Source organism: Eubalaena glacialis, chromosome 6, assembly GCF_028564815.1.
Source record: "Eubalaena glacialis isolate mEubGla1 chromosome 6, mEubGla1.1.hap2.+ XY, whole genome shotgun sequence".
Taxonomy (NCBI): domain Eukaryota; kingdom Metazoa; phylum Chordata; class Mammalia; order Artiodactyla; family Balaenidae; genus Eubalaena; species Eubalaena glacialis.
Window position 1 is genome coordinate 88,633,795 of NC_083721.1, and position 15,689 is coordinate 88,649,483.

At 36.4% G+C, this 15,689-nt stretch overlaps 2 protein-coding genes across 2 annotated transcripts in view; one reads left to right on the top strand and one right to left on the bottom strand.

Moving 5' to 3' along the window:
- ACTL6A (actin like 6A) overlaps positions 1-15,689 on the bottom strand; it is a 27,282-nt gene continuing 11,593 nt past the window's right edge. Inside the window, exons 5-14 of the mRNA XM_061193393.1 lie at positions 14,125-14,222; positions 9,317-9,411; positions 8,922-9,028; positions 8,735-8,824; positions 7,513-7,574; positions 6,768-6,882; positions 6,539-6,619; positions 4,244-4,339; positions 1,679-1,765; positions 1-452 (exon numbers count right to left, since the gene is read on the bottom strand). Of these exons, the coding sequence (XP_061049376.1) occupies positions 372-452; positions 1,679-1,765; positions 4,244-4,339; positions 6,539-6,619; positions 6,768-6,882; positions 7,513-7,574; positions 8,735-8,824; positions 8,922-9,028; positions 9,317-9,411; positions 14,125-14,222 (912 nt within the window). The 3' untranslated portion in view covers positions 1-371. The remainder of the gene's footprint in view (positions 453-1,678; positions 1,766-4,243; positions 4,340-6,538; positions 6,620-6,767; positions 6,883-7,512; positions 7,575-8,734; positions 8,825-8,921; positions 9,029-9,316; positions 9,412-14,124; positions 14,223-15,689) is intronic.
- Positions 14,566-14,850, top strand: LOC133093508 (small nuclear ribonucleoprotein G-like). Its single transcript, XM_061193392.1, has one exon. It carries the CDS (start codon positions 14,620-14,622, stop codon positions 14,848-14,850), a length of 231 nt encoding a protein of 76 aa, XP_061049375.1. The 5' UTR covers positions 14,566-14,619.

Here is a 15,689-nt window from a genome sequence, read left to right on the forward strand (position 1 = left end):
TTTCTGGAATGGCTAGTAATTTTTATTTAATTTTAAAAGCCTAAGGTAAAAAACATAAGCAGTAAGTTTTACTAGTCAATAAAAAGCAATTCTACCATAAACAGAGTTGGAAAGCATTTTACTGAAAGCAAAATAGTTAGAGAAAATAGACATTTATACAAAATTATAAAATGCTTGTAATAAGTGCATTTCAAGGAAAGCACAAACTTATTTTAATTTACAGAGCCAGTTAAAGCCTTAAAAAATTGAAGTGGAAATTGAAATATGCAAAAATGTATAAACATTCTACAAAAGATGGTTGTTCTTTTCCTGAGTATACTAAAGCTATGAAACGTAAGGTGACATAGAAGGTAGACGTTTGGGAACTCTTCTCAAGGGCATTTCCTTTCTACACACTGCTTCCCTCCTTCTTCATATTCTTGTTTGGAAATCCACATCTGCTGAAAGGTTCCCTGTGAAATGGAAAGAAAAAATTACGTATGTACCTTTCTATTAGAAAATTTTTTCTTTTAATATCATTATCACAACTCCTAATTTTTGAAGAACTCTTAAACCCCTCCCCAAATAGTACTCAAATTACACCCTTCTTTTTTCTGCCCTCCTCCAGAACACGCAAAGACACTATTTAGTCTTGCCCAAGTTTATATAGAATATTAAATCTTTCTATACTGTCATGAGGATTTAGAAAATGCTGGGAAAGGAAGATGAAGAGTTTAGCTATGATGGACTGATTAAGGCAACAACAGAAATTGTTGGAAGGCTTGATCCTAGTACAGCACTAATGAAATGTTCTAGCATTTGATTAATGGTTAACATTTAGAACTCAAACTAGGATAAAGTTTTACAAGTACACAAACGACAGTACACATGCACTATGCAAAATAAACAGAAGATCAAAGGAGGAAAATGACTAACGGAGGAAGGAACCTGGACTACATTACTACTAAGACATGTAAGCAGGAGAAATCCGTTCCCTATGATTATTCAAGTGGATTCATATATTGTATCCAGTTTTGAACTAAGATCTATTAAAAGACTAGAAACAGAACATAGACCAGAAATATATAAATGGACAGTTACCAACATTTAATAGTTGACAGCTTTTTAAAATGTTTAGCATAAGTACTTAGTGACATTTACTTTGGCTGCTCTGAGGTGAAGGGGAAATCCTCCAAATTTAGGGTGCAGATAAGTACAAGGACTTCCTCCTGATTCACGGTAGGCACCAGTGCAAGCAGCATGCAAACCCCAACACCATGACTTCACCATTTGCCCCAAGAACCAATTCCTGACTTCCTCTACCTCACCAACAGGCCAGGGAGCAACCAGACCCAAGAAGGAATGATTTAATTTTAAATGTGCTGCAGATAAGTCCTGACCAGTGCCAATGGGAGTATTGTTAAAAGAGGCGAGGATAAGTTAACAGATGCCCGCCTCTGTGTGAGAGGGGAAACTGTAATTAGGCTGACAATACCCACTAATAAGGCATTGAGGCATTTTGTCATTTTGGAACATGTAAAACTGGTATCAGGTCCTCTACTAATTTGATAGCTAAAAAATGCAAAGATAAATGATCCATGGGGATTTTTATTCTTTCTACTAAATTTAGTATTTTCAGTGATACATTTAAGTTAAATAAGAATCTTCAACTATTTTGCAAAGTAGTTTATCTACTAACCAAAGAAGCTAGAATGGAGCCACCGATCCATGAACTAAACCTCCGTTCCACTGTTGTATTATTTGCAATCAGTTTCAACCGCATACTCTAAAATAGAAAGGGAAGAATAAGTATTAGTAGGATCAAATAGAACAAGTGGCTCAACTTAGGAAATTCCAAGTTACGACTTTTTAGTGGCTCTGGTTCAAGCACTAATTACACATCATTATTTTGTAGTAGCCAGATTAATAGGCATAGGTTGGATTACTGTATAGGATTTTAAAGTACTTGGATTATGTCTTGTAATGTGTAGTTTAATAAGAAAATAAATTATATAAACCTTACAAAACTGCATACTAGAGAGCATGGCATTCAGAATTTAATTCTAAAACAGCAAAATAAGTACTCAACACTTACTATAAATCAGGTACTGTGCTAAGTGCTTCATATATTATTTCATTTTGTCCAACACCAAGTGTAATTATTATCCCAACCTGCTGCCCTTTCTGTAGTGCTCCTCAACTTGCTAACTTACTTTTTTAGGGCTTCAAAATCCCTCCTCTCTTAGTTCATCCCTCATATCTTAGTTCACCCCTCCCTATTCCTCCCTGCCCCCATCCAAATCAAAACACAGACGTAAGATCTCAGGAAAGTTTATTCACACTGCTTTCTTTCAAGTTAGTGTTTCTGTTCTGCTGGAACACTCTCTCAATAAACATGGTTTTATGGCTCAGCACTATCCCTATCTCACTTCCTGTATGGAGAGATTTTCCCCCTACCTAGGAATTTGCTTCTGGGGATAGTTCTCAAATTGTTGATACTTACCAATTATTCTATATATGAACATACAGTTTGAGTCTTTTTCACAGTGAAATAACTGTGTATGTAGCAGGGGTGGAGTATGTGGAATGGGAGGGAGGGGTGCTGAGAGCAGGAGGGATGAATACAGGGTTTTGTAGGTGAGGAACTGGTTGATACCTATTATAATGAATTTCATTACATTTTAACTGCCTCCTAAAAGACAAGGATAGTATCTAACTGGTCTTGACCAGAACTTGGACAGCCCAAGTCTATATTCATTATTCTGGGACTTTTATGAAATCTAATGATTAGTACTATAATTAAGGTAAATGCCAGATCAGTCTATATCTCCAAGAATGTAAGGAGGTATCAATCTTGTGCCTATATCAATACTTACATAACAAGTATACAAATGTGGCATATGTAAAACAGTCCTTTATATGAGAAACCAAAGGCTATCAAGTACACAACTTCTATAGATTCTGTTAGGGCCTATGTAATCTCTAATGAAGTTTTTTAAAATGTAATATTTATTGCAGAATACCTTACAAAAAACTGCTTGATGGAAGTTTAAAAATCTAAAGACTATGACTACTACTCTGTTACTAATGTACCACGTAAACTACCTTCTCCCTAAACCAGGTTCTTCTATCCTTTTGAAAGTTATCACAGTGCACCAAGGGATGTTTTTAAAACATAAAAGCTCTTCAGTCCTCTGCCAAATTTTATCTTGTAAGTTTGCTATTAATAAGTGACATGACCTGGTACCTATCTCTGTGGGTTGAACTGTATCCTCCAAAGAGGTATGTTGATAATCCCTGGTCCCTGTGAATGTGACCTAATTTAGAAATAGAGTCTCTGCAGATGTAGGGTGGACCCTTAATCCATTACAACTAGAGTTCATTTAAGAGGACAGACCCACAAGGGGAGAATGCCATATGACGACGGAGCTAGACACTGAAGTGCTATAACTGCAACCCAAGAAACACCAAGGATTGCTGGCAAATCATGAGATGCTAGAAAGAGGGAAGGAAAAATTCTGTACGTTTCAGAGAGCATGGCCCTAATGACATGTTGATTTCAGACTTCTAGCTTCCAGAACTGAGAGGTAATAAATTTGTTGTTTTAAGCCATCCAGTTTGTGGTACTTTGTTACGGCAGCCCTAGGACATAATACACCATCGTGCTCATCTTTCCAGCCATATAGCTCTCCCCACTTCTACACAGACTATAAGCCAACTACTTCAAAATACTGGAATATGCCATCTTCCCTTCATATTCTGCATGGTATTCCCTCTACCTAGATGTCCTTTCATAAACTGCCAACCAGCTGAACTCCTATTCATTCACACAGCTTCTTCATGAGGCTTTCCTCTGACACTCCTATGGAGTGAAGTGCTTGCCCCTCAGTGTTCTTAAGAGTGCCTGGCTGATGACATACTGAACCACTTAGCACGTTACAGTTTTTATTTTCTGCATGTCTACTCCTCCTAACTGCCTAAGCCCTTGGTGGGAAGGGACTATATTTTCTATCCTTAGTGCCTAGCAGACTATAGGTACTTAAGTATGGAATCAATGAATAAACTGAGATTCAAACAGTACAAGAGTAACTAATAGATGTCATCTAGAAAAATTTGATTAATAAGGGGTATCAACTTTAAGTAATACCATACCAGGCAGACACAAAATACCATCAATCTACTGAAAAACAAACTATATAAAGTTCCACCAGCAGTGAGGATACGTATGACAGAAAAATACCACTAAAGAACAAACAAAACTTACCGGGGGTGTTTTCTGAGAGAGTTCTCTATTCAACCTGTCGGTAAAGCTCTGAATTAGTGTGTTTCCTCCTGCCACTATAACGCTGCCATAGAGACCCTGGGATGAAAACAAAACTAAATTAGTTCCAAATGTTTCCAACAGTTTTAAACACAACTACAAATAAAACCATGTCTTCCAGCACAATTTTCCCTTTTTTTTTTTAAAGTTTATCCATTTATTTATTTATTTTTATATTTATTTATTTATTTATTGGGTTGTACCAGATCTTAGTTGCAGCACGTGGGCTCCTTAGTTGTGGCATGCGAAGTCTTAGTTGCGGCATGCATGTGGGATCTAGTTCCCTGACCAGGGATCGAACCCGGGCCTCCTGCATTGGGCATGTGGAGTCTTATCCGCTGAGCCACCAGGGAAGTCCCAATTTTCCCTTTTTTAATTTTTTACTTCTACATAGACCTAGTAGTTTAATCCAGTGGTTCTCAATCCTGGCTGCACATTCAACTCATTAGGGAGCTTTTAAAACACCAACGCCTGGGGGCAATTAAATAAAAATCTCTGGGGATGGGGTCCAGGGAAAGTTTTTGTTGGTTTATTTAAAACCCTCCAGATGAGGGCTTCCTTGATGGCGCAGGGTTAAGAATCCGCCTGCCAATGCAGGGGACACGGGATCGAGCCCTGGTCTGGGAAGATTCCACATGCTGCGGAGCAACTAAGCCCGTGTGCCACAACTAGAGCCTGTGCTCCACAAAAAGAGAAGCCTGAGCACCGCAACAAAGAGTAGCCCCCTGCTCTCTGCAACTAGAGAAAGCCTGCGCGCAGCAACAAAGACCCAACGCAACCAAAAATAAATAAATAAATTTATAAAAAAAGAAAACTCTCCAGATGATTCTACTGTGCATTAAAATTTAAGAATCACTATCTTAAAGCAATTATTCTACAATCCAATCATAATTTTCTGGCAGACAGCTGCCAGTATTTCATTAGAGGTATATTTCATAATTACATCATCTCAGAATGCACATCTAGAAGTTACGATGTTTAAAATTAGACAAGGTTTAATGATTATGGTGGATAATGCATACTCTGACAATAGTCCTGGCCAAAATGACTGCTACTTTGCTCTTTTGCAGAGATGAACTTTTTCAAAATCCACATGCTGAGGCCTCCCCCGCCAAAAATAAATTCACAGTAATAAGGAGTATATTTACCTCTAATCTGCATGTATGCATCAGAAAGTTAAATGTCAGCCTGCTTTTTTAGTGGCTAAATTCATATTTTAAAAATGTATTCCAGATGTCTAAATCATCTAACTTTTGAAAGAGAAAATGGAATATAGAAGCATCTCCTCTGCAATCAACAATAGTTTAAAGGAGAAAACTCAATAAAAAACAAAGTTAGCAATGTCTTACAGTAAATGTACTTCAAATCAACTGCCTTCCCCTTGAGTTTATACTAAAAAATTGCATACTTACAACGCCATTATCCTAGAAGCAGCACATCCCTGGCAGGTAATTAGTTGAAATAAAGAACATTTTTCATAACTACCTGGAAGTCTTTTTTGAACAACATGATTTTTTATAGACCCTTAGCTATTAGCACCTATGCTCTAAGCAAATGAATTAACTCAAAGAAAATCAAGGCAATACGTTGGCTACAAATTAAATCTAGCGTTTAAATAAGATATAATCTATCTAATAATTAGTATGGTATGGAATATGGAGTTAGTCCTTAAAACTTGGCAAGAAATAAACTGATGAAACAAACAGCTTGGCAAAGCACAAAAAATATGAAGTTTATATCTAAACTCCATGTAAAAGTTACATAATTTAAACCTTAAACCACACCTTCCTGAAAAATAAAAAGTAAAACTGTACTATGTACATTAAAAATCACCAATAATCTATATCTTGGTATGTCACGTTTTAGGAAATCTCTAGAACAGCAGTGTCCAAAAGAACTTTCTGTGATGATGGAAGTGTTCTACAACTGCACTGTCACAGAGCAGCAACTAGCTACATTTATAATGTGGCTAGTGCAACCGAAGAATTGAAATTTAAATTTCTGTTTATTTTAACTGAATTGCCACATGTGGCCAAAAGCTACCACATTGGACACAGCTCTAGAGTTTTGCATTTTTCCTTTTCTAGTAGAACTTCATTTTTTTACATATTTTTATAAAATGGACTTCAAAGTCAATGGCCAAAGTTGCCAACTTAAATAATGATGGCCATTATAAATAATGGGGCACTAGACTGCCCTAAAAGATACCTTTATGCCATAAACGAGACTGGCACTTACTGGTCTGATATCAATGTCGCACATTCCAACACTTGTAGTGACAACATGACTGACGCCCAGCATTGTATTTCCTGATAACCCCTATAACAAAATAGAAACGAGTAGTCACACAGAAGACCTTCAAACAATAAAGCACATCCAAAAAAGTTTAGTCAGTCTTATTTAGGTTTTGTAATTACGAGATCTTTAAAGGAAAAACCAGGCTAATTATAAATATAAGCTTTTATACCTTTACATTGGAAGGGTCAAATAATCCTTCAGGAATCTTTAACCGTTCTGCTCCAAAATCACAGTTGTAGCCGTTGGGGAATTCATAATGAACAGTTGGCATCTGTGCGGCTACTCTGAAAACATATCAAACAATATTAAACAAAAGACAAAAACAATCCTCTTCAGAATTATAAACTACTAAGGAATCATCAACTTACAAGAAAGCAGAGTGGTAATATCTTATTTTCTTTTAAAATGTTATTCAGTATTTAACTTTTTACCTTTAGACCAGTTAAGCATATTCTACAATTTTTTAAACTAAACAAATCAATTTCTTTCCTCATTTATGAAGTACACAGTTTAAAAAAAAAATTTTTTTTTTAAATTTTTATTTATTTTTGGCTGCGTTGGGTCTTCGTTGCGGTGCGCGGCCTTCTCATTGCAGTGACTTCTCTTGTTGCAGAGCACGGGCTCTAGGGCGCACAGGCTTAGTTGTTCCACGGCATGTGGGATCTTTCCGGACCAGGGCTCAAACCTGTGTCCCCTGCATTGGCAGGCGGATTCTTAACCACTGCGCCACCAGGGAAGTCCCTACAGTTTTTTTTAAATTGAAGTACAGTTGATTTACAATGTTGTGTTAGTTTCTGGTGTACAGCAAAGTGATTCAGTTATATATTAAGTATACAGTTTTTTTAAAAGATTAGTATGAAGGTTTTAATAAGCTATTAAGTTTTAAGTCTTGTAGAAAAAATAAGAAAACATACTGTTCATCGTAAGTTGAATCTGATACTTGAAGTACTGAGGCTTGAAAATCCTGGATAACACACTATGGATTTTAAAAAAAGGATAAGAAACAAGATTATTGAGATTTGTCTTTCAGTCTATACTTTTGTAACATTATTTTAAAAACACTTTTCTTAATGAAACTGTACCACATTCCTGGATGGCTAACTCATTTCAAGGGTATAAATCTACCCAGTAAGGACTCTGAGCATCAAGAAACCCAATTCTAAACACTCGCATTATAAGCTAAATTATATAACATTTAAATTACAACCGTTATGGAAAAATGATGAGATAAAAACAAGTGGGAACCCTTGTACCCCAGTCCTGCATAACAAAATTGGTTTTAGAACACTGTTTTCCCAGTTTTTAAATTTTTTTCTTTAAAATTTTTATTGGAGTACAGTTGATTTACTGTTTTTCCCTTTAAAATAAGCTTAGAAGCAAGATTTCATTAGCTGAATATATATAAAATGCATATATATTGTATCTTATGGAATTTTTAATGACTGACATAGTATAAAACAGTTAAAAAATTTGCAGTGAAATACATAGGACCTCTGAGCTGCTAAGGAAAAATCCTGTCTAAGGTCTAGGCGCAATTATTAATCATCTTCACAATTTTTCCTTGTACCAAACACCCACAAAAAATCTTTATCCTTAGGTGTAAGGAACTGTCAAATAGGATATATCCCTGCCATAGTAAATGATGACTTTCATATCCTTTTACTGTTAAAAATAAATGTATATTGTGGTGTGTGAGGTTGTTTTACTAACCTCTCCCCTGTCAGTAAGTCATGTTCAGAGATGGATTTTTAGTAAAGAAAACCTTTTGTTGGCTCCTTGCTGTGAACAGTAACACATTTTTTTACATAGCTGACTCATATTAGGAAAGAGAACATAACTGAGCCATAGCAGCAGGTCTCTATACACTAAAACCATTTTCTTAGTCAAAAAATGTACAGAATAGCATAATGCTTGTTTTTATCCTTTCAGGTCTCACCACAGTAATCCAAGTGAATATACAGTAGTTTGTTGAGATATCTGACAAGCATGACAAGCACCCCCCTACTCCGCCAAAAGCTATTAATTTTGTTTGTAAAATATCATTAAAAATATAAGTTTGAAAATATAAAGTGCTCATACTCTAGTCAAAGACTTACAGTCTATAATACTTTCGTAAAGAGAATAAGGGTTACTTACGTTACACATGTAATTGTGCCAAGACCTCGTAACCTGTGGCAACTTCTCTTTTCTTTTCCAGTTTGCTGGAGATCCTTCACGAACAGCTTCCTGAGTGCCAAGAGCAAGTGCTAGGTTAACAGAGTTCACAACATGGGGGTGGGGAGTTGGAGATAAATCCCAGAAATAAAATTCATTCATCACTTACTTTTGATGCAATCATATATGGAGGAATCAGTTCTATATTCATTTCTTGGAAGAGTTCTCTGCACTGCATAGTAATAAAGTCTCCAGCAAGAGGGGATTTTACAATGCCTATGAAACAGATTAAACAAGGCTAAGAAAGCATTCCATCCAAACTCCCTGGGACAAATTTCCTCTGTGTATTTATACATGATTAATTGTTTTCAAGCAGAATTAACGGAACTATCCCTCCAAGCATGAATGAAGCCATGCATCAGTTTTAAATATACACTATATACTAAAGATTTTAAAAAAACACACTTAAAAACATGATTTGGAAACTGATATACTTTGATAGTCCAAGTCATTGCTTTATTTCATGATCTGTGTCCTCGGTGCGCCCTGGTTAAATACAGTTACCTTGCTGAAGGACATAGCCATCGTGAACTGGAATTGCAGTGGTATGAGTGGCTCCACTGTCTAAGATAAGCCCAGTAGAACGACCATTAGCAAATCTAGTTTAAAGCATTAAGGAAAAGAAAGTATCAAGGTTCCTAAAATAATGTTTATTGTAAAGGGAAGGTTTTATTAAGGCATTTTTAAAACATGTGCGTTGTGGCTTAAAATGTGTTAAAGTAAATACGGGGATGAAAGTTGGCATCAAATAATAACTCTGGTTTCAAAACAAATGACAACAGACAGGACTTCCAGAATGGTGGTGTGAGGAAGTCAGAGAAACCTTTATCCCAGAGAGACATCTGTTAAACTGGTCCAAATTAGCACAGTTATTCAAAGTCCCTGGCACAGATCAAAGGGCTTACAACAAACTGAGAAGCATTTAACAAAATCTATAGAAACTTGGTAAGAACAGTGGGAGGCTGTGACATTTGAGCTAAGAACTAAAACCATTCTCACATAGGATTAAAGAAGAACCTTTCAGCAGTTTGGCAGCTGAGTGGCGGTTTTCATCATCTCCCCCAACTCAATAGGAAGAGCTATTCCAGGCAGATTCAACAGCCAGTGAATATCAGCAGACTCCACTTATCCCATTTTCCACAGCTCTGTGCTGCAGAAGGCCTACATCACATGAACATCATAAACCGACATTTAGGAGTAGAGCCATTCACTGGATCATCAAATATTTACTGAGCATTTATTATGTGCCTAGTGATAGGTCTGGTGCCCAATAAAGGAGGGCAGCAGGGAGGTCATTCTCTCACTAGCACTCCTTAAGCAGAGAAGGCACAAAGAGGTGAACCAAAACTGTCTCTGCCCTGAAGGATATCCTGATAAGTGAAGCAGAGATCAATAAAGTTATAAAAAGAACAGTTTGAGATGCCATGGGGGAGTATATAGGAGTATAGCCAATCCCTGGGAAATTCAAGTGTAAGCTGGGAAGGGGGACATGGGGAAGAGGAGAAACATGCGGGAAGGCCAGGAGGCAAGAGAGCATGGTTAAGAGGTCAGGGAAGTGCAGCGTAGTTCAGTGGGGCCTGAGAGAAGAAGAAAGGCAAGGCTGTGGAAGATGATTCTGGCTTAAATTAGCAGACTGGCAATTAACAAAGGTGATCAGAGCTGCAGTGTGAAGAATGGGCAAGATAAGAGGAAGGTGTGCACCTAATGCAATGGCAGTGGAAAGAGAAATAAATGGATTTGAGGGTTTGGATTGGGGCCGGGGGAGGCTGGAGAATAGACAGGTCTTGAAAACTACTAAATTTGAAGGGTTAATGAGAAAGATTTCTGGTCTAGACAACTGGGAGTAAGATAATACACAAAGGAGAAAGAATAAATTTGATGGGAGAGAAGATCAATTTGGGATATATTGAGTTTAAAGTGCTTAAACAGAAAACTAATAGAAAAAGTTCTAGTAGACAGCTGGACGTGGGCCTGGAGCTCACAAGAAAGATCTGGGATACAGATATGGATTTGGAATTTGTCAGTGTATAACTGGTATCTGAAGCCAAGGAAATAGATAGTTAAACCAGAAAGAACATGTCAAGAGAGATGAAGGGCTAAGGGCAGAGAACTAAGGCATGGGCAGGAACGATCAGAGGAAAGAGGTCTGAGAATAAATGGCCAGAAAGATAGGTTAGTAATTTATCTTTGCTATTACTGGTACTCCATTGATCTCTGGTCATCTATATACATAAACACTAATTTTATCTCTGTTAGTACAAAGTGATACAGTAACACCAGACTAAAAGTATGTAAGCCCTCCTAAAGATGGCAATTATAAAACCTGGACGAATTATTTTAAGTGACCATTTTAAGATACTGGAAAGTATTCAAAAGTAGTCAAAACTCAGCCAAAACTTATTCTCATGAAACTGCAACTAGAAGGGGTAAAAACTGCAAGTTTGCAGCTTCCTGCCTAAAAGTGCTTCCCAGCTCCATGGCTATGGTTCAGGAAAGCAGTGATGAAAAATCGCAACTTTACCACCTTGAGTGAACACAGAAAGGAGTTCAGGGCTGGAAGAAAAGCTGGACATTTAAGGTAGAAACTCTGGAAGTAAGAGAACCACAGAAGGGATAAGACCCAAAATCTGAGTATAAAATCTACCCAAATCTCTGGTTGACAACTGAACTATTCAACTGCAGGACTGCAGGGGGACCAACAAAACGCAGAGAAGAGAAGAGCAATGCATTCTTGAAAAACAGAGGTGCACCAATGAGTTCTGTGATTTTGCTACCTTTTTAAATAAATGAATTCTCCAACAGTATGCAGCTCTGACAGCAGAAGGCTGAAGCCTGCCTCGCAAATTGAGGTGTCAAGAGCACAGAGCCTGAGGCTGGCAGATATGAGAGCCCAGCTATCAATTAAGTCAGATAAAACAATACTACTCTTCTCACTAATATTTTTGTTTTCGAAAACAGAGTTATCTTTTTCATAAAACCGTTATTTTTGTTGATGTTAATGTGTCTATTTTTGTTATTTTTAATTAAATTAATAAGAAAATGTTAAAAGGAGTCTTAGTTTTAAATTCTCAAACAGTAATATTGATAGTTATAACCTACAAAAAACAGAAGCTCTGCGTCATCCTCAGTAATTTTTAAAAGTGTAAAGGAATCCCAAGGCCATGGTTGAGAAGTCAAAACAATTTTTAGAATAATACTAAGATGTTATTTGCCCTTTTCACTGTCATTCTCTCATAAATGTACAAGAGAGTTTTTTTCCAGAGGCTATGTCATGTGTGATACACAACAGACTGAATGTGATATGAGAATCCAACTTCTGCTGTTAAGTCCAACGTTAACGAGATTTGAAAAATTGTGAAACGAAGCCACTCTTCTCATTAATACTTTTGGTTTTGGAAAACATAGTTATTTTTTATTAAAATATTTTATTTATATTAACATACAGTGGGCTTATTAATTTACTTAAAATAAGCAAATATAATTTTTAAGTTTCTGTCTTAATTTCTAATATGGCAAATACTACCAGATATGAGCCACATAAATAAAAGCTCTAGGTATAAAAAGTTTGAGAACCTCTGGGCTAGAAGAACACAGTAAAAAACACCAGTCAGCAAAAGCCAGAAGTGTTAGGAATTCTAGAGGACAATCTACTTCCCTTACCAAATAAATTACAAGAGAAAATAAAGGGGAGGGTGGGTACAATCTACAGACCACAAGAGACCTAAGAGACATATCGAACAAAATACAATGCATGATCCCTGTTGTTTGGGTCCTGATTCAAATATACTAAACTGTTTTTTAAAAAAGAAAATAAATTGTGGTTATATCTTTAAAAAAAAAAGAGACATATGGTAACATCTTTTAGAGATACATGCTTAATGTCTGGGATTTACTTCAAAACCATGGTGGGAGGGGGAGTGCCTGCAGTTATAGCTAATACCACTTAGCTCTGTGTTGAAAATTGTTGACCCTGGGTGATGGGCACATGGAGGTTCAATATAATATTCTATCTTATTTTGTGTAAGAAATTTTCTATAATAAAAAGTTAAAAAATAAAACAATACCAATTCTGTTTACATACTCCTTGTAAGGAAGCAGCCAAACAGATCTTATGTTCAAATTCAGAACTGCCATTTTCAAGCTGTGGACTGGGACCAGTTTGCTTACTTTGACTCCGATTCCTGACAGGATTATTATGAAAATTAAATGATATAATGCACACAATGAGTCTGCTAATACTCTCCTTCCTCTACTCAAAACCTGCAATGGTTCTCTAGAGTCTAAAGTTCACATTTTTAAAATCTAACATGCAAGACTTCTACAGTCTGATCTAAACATATTTTTACAACTTGTTCTGAAGCCGAACATAAATCTTCAACTCTAAACTAAGTCACTGTGAAGAACGCTTACACTTTCCACCTCCACACTTGTGCTAAAGTCATCTCCAAGACACACCATGACAGACAAATATTAGATTACAGTTACCAAAGTGATTCTCACACATATAAAATTCGCTTGAATATTACAGCAATCCAGGGAGGTATACCGGATAAATGAGTAAAAAGTGAAGTTCAAATTTTAAGTACCTAATTCAAGATCAGTTTATAAGCACTGGAACTTGAACTCTAAATATAGGGCTCCTTCCCCCACATCCTGCAACTAAATTCTCTTTTCTTTACAAAGGCTTGTCAGGCTACAATATTACTCCACTGAACTACAATTGCTATTTGAAAAATTCAAATTAATCATGTACTTTTTTTTTTTTTAATCATGTACTTCTTTATGACTTTTGCCAATGCTATTTTGAAGTACTATTTAAATCTGCTATTTAGTTTTCAACAATAATATTACATTATTCTTTGAGATCAGGACATAATATTTCCTTGTCTGTCCCTTAATATGCTTGTAAAAAATATTTGGTGATTAAATCTTAAATGAATTTACAGCCAATTTCCACTTTTCTAAGGTACTGGAGAAGAGGAAGGAAATGGCAATCTTTGAATTCAACTAGGTCAACTGACTTAAATACTGTCGTCACATTCCCCTTCTAAAAACAAAAATTTTTGTTTTTGTTAAACTTTGTTAAATTAATGAGAAGAATTTGAGTGCCTCTTCCTATCTCCCTCTCACATTTTCACATGCATCAGTTCCAATAAGAATACTAAAAGATAGATATCTAAAAGCAATGGAGAAAAACGCCTCAACTTCCAAACAAGCAAGAAGTGGCTCCTGTCTTCCTGCTGAGGGCATCACCTTTAGCAGCACCACAGTTACTCCTAAAGAGAAGTTGGGTATTACACTTTCAAGGATACGCTGTCAAAACGGCAGTTTTGCAAAGGAAGAATGCAGGGATGTTGTAGTGTTCAAACATTAACTCTGTCAGTTTCTCTCTCTTTGCTCTGGTATTCCACTTGAAAAGAGGGAAAAAGAAATGCAAATTATTTATTGTTTAAAAACTAAAGTGTTAATTTATCTCAAAATTCATTTCAGCACTACATTAACAAAGATGTAAAACATTAATAATAGAGTAAAATACCATGGAAAATCTTCTTCATAATATCTTTACAACATTTATTTCTATGTATTTGTAATAAATTTAATAAATATAAAGTTTATTATTTAATAAGTAAAATTGTTTGCTGCTATGAATTCTAGAAATTACACTTTTCAAAGTATATGGAAATCTGGATTCTTATAAACGAAGTATTATTAAATCTTTTTGTTTTTAAATCTTAAGAGTGAATCTAAGCATGAGGGACAACTCGAATTCCGTTTGGAGGCATCTTTGAGCTCGTGGAGTAGACATCATGAGCAAAGCTCACCCTCCCGAGTTGAAGAAATTTATGGACAAGAAGTTATCATTGAAATTAAATGGTGGCAGACATGTCCAAGGAATATTAAGGGGATTTGATCTCTTTATGAATCTTGTGATAGATGAATATGTGGAGATAGCAACTAGTGGGCAACAGAAGAATACTGGAATGGTGGTAATACGAGGAAATAGTACCATCATGTTAGAAGCCTTGGAACGAGTATGAACAATAGCTGTCTTCAACAGAGAAATCAACTGCTTCCACAGGTCCCCTCTCCACATTTTACTACGATGAAAACTGGGTCGTGTACATTTTCTTACTGAACTTTTTTGTTAAATAAACTTTTGTAATAGCCAAAAAAAAAAAGGAGTGAATCTAGTCATCAAAATCTTAAATATGCATTTTAAACCACCAAATTCTCCCACTTGTAGATGGTACTCAAAAGAAACTAGAGTTTAGAAAACAATAACAAAATATTGATAATTTATAATCATTATCTAGTCTTCTGGGCCCATTTGACTCTGTACCAAATGTATTTCACAAGAGACTCTGGTCTAGCAATTTCCAGCCCTAGTTCAACACTGACTTTAAATATAAATTTTATTATTTAATAAGTAAAATTGTCTGCTGCTATGAATTCTAGAAATTCAGACTTTTCGAAGCATAGGGGTATCAGGATTCTTATAAACATGAAGTATTAAATCTTAAGAGTGAATCTAGGGACTTCGCTGGTGGTGCAGTGGTTAAGAATCCGCCTGCCAATGCAGGGAACATGGGTTAGAACGCTGGTCTGGGAAGATCCCACATGCCGCAGAGCAACTAAGCCCGTGCGCCACAACTACTGAGCCTGCGCTCTAGAGCCCGCGAGCCACAACTACTGAGCCTGCGTGCCACAACTACTGAAGCCCGCGCAACCTAGAGCCCGTGCTCCGCAACAAGAGAAGCCACCGCAGTGAGAAGCCAGTGCACCTCAAGAGAGTAGCCCCCACTCGCCGCAACTAGAGAAAGCCCACACGCAGCAACGAAAACCCAATGCAGCCAAATAAATAAATTTATATTAAAAA

Coding starts and splice junctions, on each gene's coding strand:
- LOC133093508 (XM_061193392.1), top strand. CDS start 14,620: ATGAGCAAAGCTCACCCTCCCGAGTTGAAGAAATTTATGGACAAGAAG.